The following is a 9092-nucleotide window of genomic DNA, read 5'->3' as shown; positions in this document are numbered from 1 at the left end:
TGCACTGCCTCCCTCCAGCACCACCAATGAATATTTCTTTTCTAGAAAAATATTTTCCTGTGGATTGCTGCCATGTCTGTGAGAAGATGGAAAGAGGGTTTGGGAAAGGAAGGATTAGGAATCAGATAACCAGAGTTGAGGAGACAGGGAAGGAATCCAGTGTTTCCTGCATTTCCCACTGCCTTCCAGTTCCTCCTAGCCCTTGGTAAAAGGGGGCACAGGAGGAGGAGTCCCACTTCGCCACAAAAAAAAAAAAAAAAAAAAAACAGAGGGAAAGAGTTCAGAGTAGAGATAGAATCTAGGAGTTAGTTAAGAACAATAACCCAGACGTCAGGGAAAATGGCCCTGGGAGTGAAGCCTCTGGACTGGGAAGGCTGTAGGTGGAGTGGCAAGCACAAAGTCTTTGGAATAGGACAGAAACAGAGCTGTGAGGCTTTGGAGAACTTACTTAACTTTACTAAGTCTCAGTTTCTTCATCTATAACAAGAAAATAATTCCTACTTTATAGTGTTGTTGTGAGGATTGGAGATAATGTATGTAAAGTACTTGGCACATGGTTGGTTTCCAATAAATGGCAGCTAGTAAAAATGGGTGGCTTCCCTGCAAATATTTCTCTCTCCCCCTTCTCCAGGAACATTGTATCTTGTGTCTGGTGGCCTCCAGCCTCTGAATTACCTCAGGTGAGTTTTCCAAACCCTTAGGATTTTTTCCTCACTCCCCCTCCCACTCCCCCTGATGCCTTCCAGCTGGACACAAACTCATTCCTAAAATATGCAGATGGCAGCTATGGTAACCATGGAGACAGGGCAGATGGTGAGGAGAGGCAGAGACAGACAGTGAGAGAAACCGACTGCTACAGACAGGGAGAAGAAGACTTCAAGGAGCGATTCAAACAGAGACCTTTAAGTGAGATGGAAAAATAATGATTCTAAGCAAGACTGAGAGTAAAGAGATGCAATGAGAGAGGATGTGTTACAAGGTTCACTCTTCTCTGCCCCTTTTCTATCTCTCTCCTTCCCACCCCTCCAAGAATATGGAGAGGAGACAACTGGGAATGCCCCTTGCTGTATCTAAAAATGATCCCAGATATCCAACCTCTTCATACTTATCTAAGAGGTCTGTACAAGAGAGCTGAGGTCCAAGTTTATTTGTGGTACATGTTCCGTTTTGGGGGAGGTGGAATGAAGATGTATCGCTGTGTGACTCCAGCTCCCCCTGACATTTAAACTACGAGAAGGCAGCCACAACTCTTGCCTCGCTCTGCACAGTAAGGACCCCGGCTGTGGATCGCCATCGCCTCTCTCCACCCCTCTGCACAGTGTGCCATGTGCTGTGTGTGGCAGGTCAGATCTGGCGCACAGGCGCGCATCAACACACCAAGCTCGGAGAATGGGGGTCTGCTGAAGCTCAACGAAGAACTAGGATGGTCCCAGTCTGGGTCGCGGAGGAGTCTCCTAAGGAACACTTAGGTTTGTTGTGACTGAGGGGAGGTCGGCTAAGCAAGGGAAGTCAGGATTGGAGCCTCTAGCTTTTGAGGGTTTATGTGTGCATGAGTGGGGTAACGGTTTGGTGCCCGACGCCCCCACCCTCAGAGACTAGGCTATAAATAGAGAGGCAGAGCTCCGCCCCCCCCCCCCCAGCTTCTCTCCTCCCGAGCCGGCGCTGTGCCCGGGGCGCACCGGGAGGAGGGACCAGGATTCTGTGCCCGGGCGCAGATACTGACACCCAGGGAATCCGGGTGCCCACCCCCACGCCATGTGGGCCCCCAGGAACCCGGCTCCGCCACCCCAGCTGCCCCGTGGCCCTGGCCTCAGTCCTGGCCCGGAGGAGATTCTGCGGACTTACAGGTATCTATTTGGGTGCACAGCCTGGGAAGGGGAAAGAGCAAGGAGTGATGGGGAATGTAGCAGGGGCAAAAGAAACCCGCAATTCTCCCCCTACCCGTTTTAGGTCCCAAACGCAAGCTGCCTCCCTCCCCCCATTCAGTTTGTGGGGCTGTGGCAACCTAAAAGAGGTTAGGAATGGGACTGTGTGTGAATGTATGGGTGCATGTGTGTCGGGGGGGTGGCGTTCAGCATCCTAGGAAGGGGGATTCCAAGTACGGATAAGAAAAGGGGGATGCTGGAAAGGTCTGATAAGCCGTGGGGTGAGGGTGGCGGTGCGGATATCCCTGCGCGTGCACGTACGCATTTGCACTGGCGCTCGTCCTTCAGTGCGGGTGCACCCTTCCCACCTCCTCAGGCATGCGCTGGGGGGATGGGGGCGGCTCAAGGCAGGAGTTAGAAGGACTGTGTGCAGTGCCGGGGAGATCTCCCCCGCCCCACGCCGATCCTTCCACCAGTGCCTCAGTTTCCCTGCCTGAATCAATAAATAAGATCTTTCTCTCTTTTGCAGGGATTGGCTTCGCCACTGAGCCTTCGGGCCTCTGCCAGCCACCACCCCCACTCCCCTAGCCATCCTCGGCAGGTCCCAGTCCCGGCTCCGTCGGTGCTTTCGCCCCAGCGGCAGCTATGCTGCACACCGAGGGCCACGCTCTTCTTCGGGCCGTGGGTCAGGGTAAGCTACGCTTGGCCCGTTTGCTTCTGGAGGGGGGCGCCTACGTGAATGAGGGTGATGCCCAAGGGGAGACTGCGCTAATGGCGGCCTGTCGGGCCCGCTACGACGACCCCCAGAACAAGGCGCGCATGGTACGCTACCTTCTGGAGCAAGGCGCGGACCCCAACATCGCAGATCGCCTAGGGCGCACGGCGCTTATGCACGCTTGCGCCGGCGGCGGGGGCGCAGCGGTGGCCTCCCTGCTCCTTGCCCATGGCGCAGACCCTTCAGTCCGAGATCACGCTGGCGCCTCGGCGCTTGTCCACGCCCTGGACCGCGGGGATCGCGAGACCCTTGCCACGCTGCTGGACGCCTGTAAGGCCAAGGGCACGGAGGTCATCATCATCACCACCGACACCTCGCCCTCGGGCACCAAGAAGACCCGGCAGTATCTCAATTCCCCACCGTCCCCGGGGGTGGAGGACCCCGCTCCCGCTCCTCTTAGCCCGGGGGTCTGCACGTCGCCGTCGGAAATCCAACTGCAGACTGCAGGAGTAGGAGGACAGGGATTGTTATCCCCTCGCACCCAGGAAGAAGAGGAGAAGCGGGACGTATTTGAATTCCCTCTTCCTAAGCCCCCCGATGACCCCTCCCCTTCTGAGCCACTCCCCAAACCACCCCGTCATCCTCCAAAACCACTCAAAAGGCTCAACTCCGAGCCTTGGGGCCTAGTGGCCCCTCCTCAACCGGTCCCTCCTGCCGAAGTGAGGCCGGGGATTGAGCGCCTGACCACCGAATTCAACGGCCTGACCCTGACAGGTCGACCGCGTCTTTCCAGACGTCATAGCACTGAAGGCCCAGAGGACCCGCCCCCGTGGGCGGAGAAAGTGACGGGTGGGGGTCCTCTCTCGCGCCGAAACACAGCGCCAGAAGCTCAGGAGCCTGGCCCCCCTTCAGGGCTGAGGCAGAAACTGAGCCGCATGGAGCCGGTGGAGCTCGATATCCCCGGAAATCTTTGCCCCGACTCGCCGGAGTGCAGCCGCCCGTCCCTGGAGCGCCGCAGATACAGCGCCTCCCCGCTGACCCTCCCTCCAGCCGGCTCTGTTCCCTCCCCGCGCCAGTCCCAGGAGAGTCTGCCTGGGGCTGTGTCTCCGTTGAGCGGGCGGAGGCGGAGTCCAGGGTTGCTGGAGCGGAGGGGCTCGGGGACGTTGCTTCTGGACCACATCGCGCAAACACGGCCTGGTTTCCTGCCCCCGCTCAATGTCAGCCCCCACCCTCCCATCCCTGACATTCGTCCCCAACCCGGAGGTCGGGCGCCTTCGCTGCCCGCCCCTCCCCAGGCGGGGGCGCCAGGCTCTCCCAGGACCAAGCGCAAGTTGGTGAGGCGCCACTCCATGCAGACTGAGCAGATCCGCCTGCTAGGGGGCTTCCAGAGTCTAGGCGGGCCAGGGGAGCCTGGGCGCTGAGAGGAGTGAGAGGAACCAAGGAGGGTGGGGATCAAGACCTTGGGAAGGGTGGAAGAACCAGCTCACACACACACCTCGGACATAGGGGTCTGTTGCATGTGCTCATGGGCTCGGCGCACGCACACATGGGTAAACATGTGTCTACAAGCACAGTACTTGCACTTGCAGGGAAGGGTAAGTACTCTTATTTATTGGTCATATAGACACATGCACTCATGCCCTGGCCACTTCACATGCATATGGGAATTACTCACACACCGGACCATTTGTGCTAGGGCCCCAAAAGGGTCCCAAGCTCACTTGCATTTGTTCAGAAGCGTTAGGGAGCCCCTACTTATGAGTAGTATCCAATCTCTTTGACCTCCTGCAATAGTAACCCCTTGCTTTCCATGTATGCCCTGCAACACAGCCCACTCATGATTTTGAACACTCTACCCTCTTCGTGAATATCCCACCCCCATTCTGCAGGTCTTGCTTCTCTCTCCAGGCTTGGCTCCTTGTTCACACCCTGCTTCCAGCCCTAACCACTTTTCAGGATATCTTCTTCACTCTCCTTGGGAATTTGCTGCAGCAATCCCCAGCCTCAGTTCTGCTGCTGCCCTTCCTGCTCTCAGCTTTACTTCTCAGCTTCCTGCTTTTTCTTCCCATCCTGTTCCCCCAACCAATACAACAGGTTGTCTCATTTTTCCAGGAGGTGGGTCATGGGCTCTAAGCTGCTGTTCTGTCTGTCTGAGCTTATGAACACCCCCACAGGTAGAAGTGGGGAGTAACCCTAAATCACTCCTCTCTCCACTCGACATATCAAATAAATGTGTTCAGAAGTCTCTGTTTGGTCACTTCTGCTGGGGGTGGAGGGTGTGGGGAATGAGGAATAGGGAGGGAGGGTGATGATAACTATAGCTATAACCATCTAGGGGATACTTCGAGGTTCCAGCCACCTTCTTTCCAGGAGACCAACTGTGGTTGTAGAAGAAAAGGCAAGTGTCCCATGTCCTGAAGGTTTTATGCCATCTGATAGGTTTTCATTTCCCTCAGTCTTCCTATGTCCATCCTCAAATTCTTTAACTTAAGATTCCTACAAAGAATCCCTCCCTCCACCATCAGCAGATATATCCCAATAGATTAACTGTCCCTCTTTCAAGCTTCCTATGTCTTGACCACTCACAGTTTTTTCTTGGGGGCCTAACTTTTATCTCACCAGGTGCATTTCATTTTCTTCTACTTCTTGCTTCTGTTTTCTGTTTCTGCATCCTTGAGTTCTGAGCCACTGTAGGGTGGAGAGAGAGAGTGAGAGAGGAATCGTATAATCTCGCCTAGGTAAAAATGGTATGATAGTCAACTGACAAACAGGGTGTGTGTGTGTGTGTGTGTGTGTGTGTGTGTGTGCGCGCGCGCGCGTGCGCGTGTGCATGTAAGAGTAATTGGAGGAACCCAGCCTGACAGGTACCTGTGAACGAAGGTACCTGTCTTAATCTGTCCCCCTGGACCTTTCAGCTTGCTGGTTTTCTTCCTATAATCTAACTCTCCCTTGCTCTAATGAGAGGTATGGGAGCAACCCATTCTACTCTTCCTTACTCCCTCCCTCAACCTAGAATAGGTGAAATCAGAAAATGCCCCAACGATGTGGTGTAACGAAAAGATTAAAATATTGGGGATCAGAAGATCTATGTCTGAACCCTCCTTTGCCATCTTCTGGCTATTTAATTTTGGACAATTTATCTAGCCTCTCTGTCAGTTTCTTTATCTGTAAAATAATAAAGTCTAGTTAGTGATTGTGACTATTAATGACAGTGCACTAAAGTACATTGTATAGTGTCTGACAAACAGTAAGTATATGCTCATTAAATGCCAGTATCTTTCCTTGCTTTAGCTCCACCACCAATTGCATGTGATCTTGGACAAGTCACGTCACTTCTCTGAGCCAGTTTCCTCATCTACATCTGTAAAATGAAGTGGTCGGACAAAGGCTCTCTAAGAATCCTCTCACTCTGTCTACAGTTCTCCCCAGCCATGCATCCAGGCCTTTTTTTTTTTTTTTTTGCCTCTAGCCTCGGCCCTGGGGTCTGGCCCGCTTTCTAGTACTCCCCACAGGACTCCCAAAGACGCGCCCAAGCTAAGCCTCTCCAGTACAGAGGATGTCGCTTTTTCTCTTTGTAATTGGTTGCTCAGAACCTCCGCCCTCCTCAGTAATTTGCCTATGGCGGAGCGGCAGCCGGCCAGCTCCCGCCCCCTCTCTGGTGATTGGCATAGGACCTGGCTCACCCCCGCCCCCGCTTGACTGACGGCTGGGCTCCGGCACCTCCTTCAGTCCCTGGGCGCTCGCTGGCGGGGGAGGCTGGGACCGTTAGCTCGCCAGGCTGGCAGGCTCTGGACCGCTACTCCACTGGCGGCCGGGATGGAGACCTTGCGAGCGCAGCGGCTGCAGCCTGGAGTGGGCACCAGCGGGAGGGGCACTCTGCGAGCGCTTCGGCCCGGAGTGACTGGGGCCGCTGCAGCCACCGCCACACCCCAGGCGGGCCCCCCGCCGGCCCCGCCGCCCCCCCGCACCGCCCCCGCCGCCTCTGCTCCTGTCTGGGGCCGCCGGGCTGCCGCTGCCCCCCGGCGCCGCCGGCAGCCCCGCAGTGCTGCGGGAGGCCGTGGAGGCCGTGGTGAGGAGCTTCGCCAAACACACGCAGGGCTATGGCCGAGGTGAGTCTGTGGGGTCTGGCCTCCTGTGGGACACCCTCTCTGTAAGGGAGCTTTGCTCCCACAGTCCTTTGGATCGCTTTTCCTGGCGCAGAGCCTTCACATGCATTTCCTTTTGGGGAGTTTCCTTCTGGGCTACACACACACACACAGACTCGCACACGCACAGACGCACACATTCATACACACGTTTAAGCCTCCCACCCCTCCCCTTTATTGAGTTACTACTATGTTCTCCAGGGACCCCTTTTTACAGGTATAACCCTCTTTTCTATCCAACCTCTTCTCCTTTAGAAATGGAATCCCTCCTGTAGCTTAATGCCTTAACATCTCTCTGCCTTTAGTCCCCGTTGTGTGGGATCCTATCCTTTATCTCAGATCCAAGACATTTCTCATCCATATCCTCTCAATCTTTCTTCTGTGATCTCAGCAATTCCTGGGCTCCCTGCTAATTTACTCCATCTCCTTAACCTTGACTTTTAAATTCTTTTCTTACTTATGTCACTCTGAGATTTCCAGTGCAACTTCAGATTTGCTGGGGAATTAGGCAGTGCTTTCACAAGTTCGCTATAATTGTGCCTTTAAATCTGGACCCATACCATTGAGCCCACACCAGCTTCCTGTGACTTAATACCTCTTTGGTGTCTTTTTAAGTATGGAGCCTCACGACTCCAGCCTCTCTGTCTGGCTGGCTCTGTTTTCCTGGCCCTTGCCCAGGAACTGAGGATAAATCCCAGGCCTTGGCTCTCTCAATGTTAAATTCAGTGGAAATGAGCCAGGCAGAAACCCTATTTCCATTAGAAATCTTCATCTTAAAGATGTCTAATTTCCAGGCTTTCTGAAAAGGGGGATGTGAGAATTTTCTTTGTTGTTTTTGTTTAACCAGTGCAGAATTTCCTGAGTTTGAGTTCCAGATTTATAGTGTAACAAGAAATATATAGTGAGCGGTGTGGGATACAGCATTCAGGTCTGGAATTTCTGAGACATCACTTCTCTCTGCTTGGCTAGGTCCTGCCTGACCTGGAAGTGACTATCTTTAATTTTCTAGTTTAACATTAATACAGAGAAAGGTTGTGGGGCTTTCTCTGTAGATAGTAATGACTTTTTTTTTTTTCCTCCCTGAGAAAGTGCAGTGAAAAGAGCACACACACAGGCTTTGGAGTAAGACTAGTCTGGATTAAATCCCAGATTAAATCTCTGTCACTTGCCAGCTGTGTCTCTGTGGAAGCAACTTAACCTCGCTGAGCTTCAGTTTCCTCAAGAATTATGATGTGGACTAAATGAGATATTGCACCTGACACATAATGGGTACTTTAAAAAATGACAAATATTCTGTCAAATTTATTGGTTCATATTTCTTTGGGAAGAACACATCATTTTCTCTCATTGTTAAATCCTAACAGTGTAAAACCAATGGTGCCTATGAAAACAGATTTTTAGATCCATTTTGCTTTATATGCGCAATGATACATTTCCCATCAGTTTCCCTTTGTTCTTCAGCATTTTGAACTCCTACCACTGGGGCAGTCACTCTGCTAGGTGCTGGGAATGCAAATGCACATGATCCTGAAATTCATCATGAGGGAATATAATTGTTTTTCTAGTTTAATTCCTAGACTTAATAGAGCAATGTAATGGAATTGCCATTAGCTATTGTCCTGTTGCTTCAGGTCTCTTTTAAGTCGGGACCAAGGGAAGGTTTTTGCCTCTGGGCATAGGAGTAGCCAGGAGTGGGCGCCCTAAATCTGAAGCCACCTTCTTAGAAACTTATAGGTGTTTATTAAAATTGTAGAGGAGTGACAGTTTTCTTCTCTGGGTTACCTGGAGAGGCTCTTGTCTAAACTGAGCATCCTGTAAAACCTTTTTCATTTCCTTAGAAAGGATGAGGGAACAAGGGGATTGTACTGACCAAGAGCAATCAGTCAGGATTCAGACTCTCCCGCAATTCTCCCCTCCAACCTCCCTACCTCCCACCACAGTCCTTCTCATTATTCTTGAGTTTCTCATTTCCAGTCTGGGTGTCCAGCCAGTACTTTGGGAAAGTTTGGCAGATAGTTTAGCTTCAGGCAAGTGGAATCTCTGCTGATTTGGCTCAGAAGTCCTTCACCACATGGAATCACTTATTCTGCTTCAATTAATAGGTAAAGCTGCCATTGGCATATGTCCACATACCTTTGTGACTGATGGCATGGTATTTGGGGGCTGGCTCTATTCCCCTGAATATAATTTACTTTAGTCATTGCCCAGACCAGTCCTCAATCCAGCAATGCTTTACTGCATCATCTTCAATTCAGATCTTTCATCATCTTCTTCCTGACTGCTCTAAATTTACCTTTGCCAGGCACAGTCTTTAGACCTGACTCATGTAGGATCTCAGCATTTATTTTTTTAAATTCTTCTGTCATT

The 9092-nt window shown here is 52.2% G+C and overlaps 2 protein-coding genes across 2 annotated transcripts in view; both read left to right on the top strand.

Moving 5' to 3' along the window:
• Window positions 1-1651: 1651 nt before the first annotated feature.
• ANKRD34A (ankyrin repeat domain 34A) lies at window positions 1652-4809 on the top strand. Its single transcript, XM_027091128.1, has one exon. It carries the CDS (start codon window positions 2511-2513, stop codon window positions 3999-4001), a length of 1491 nt encoding a protein of 496 aa, XP_026946929.1. The 5' UTR covers window positions 1652-2510; the 3' UTR covers window positions 4002-4809.
• A 1502-nt stretch (window positions 4810-6311) lies between these two features.
• Window positions 6312-9092, top strand: part of LIX1L (limb and CNS expressed 1 like) — a 17560-nt gene continuing 14779 nt past the window's right edge. The window contains 2 exon segments of the mRNA XM_027090983.1: window positions 6312-6537; window positions 6539-6689. Of these exon segments, the coding sequence (XP_026946784.1) occupies window positions 6397-6537; window positions 6539-6689 (292 nt within the window). The 5' untranslated portion in view covers window positions 6312-6396.

This window comes from Aethalodelphis obliquidens, unplaced genomic scaffold (genome assembly GCF_003676395.1).
Source record: "Aethalodelphis obliquidens isolate GAN/ISIS:26980383/991018 unplaced genomic scaffold, ASM367639v1 scaffold70, whole genome shotgun sequence".
Classification (NCBI taxonomy): domain Eukaryota; kingdom Metazoa; phylum Chordata; class Mammalia; order Artiodactyla; family Delphinidae; genus Aethalodelphis; species Aethalodelphis obliquidens.
Note: the sequence above shows the minus strand (reverse complement) of the source record. Positions and strands in the feature narration are given on the sequence as shown.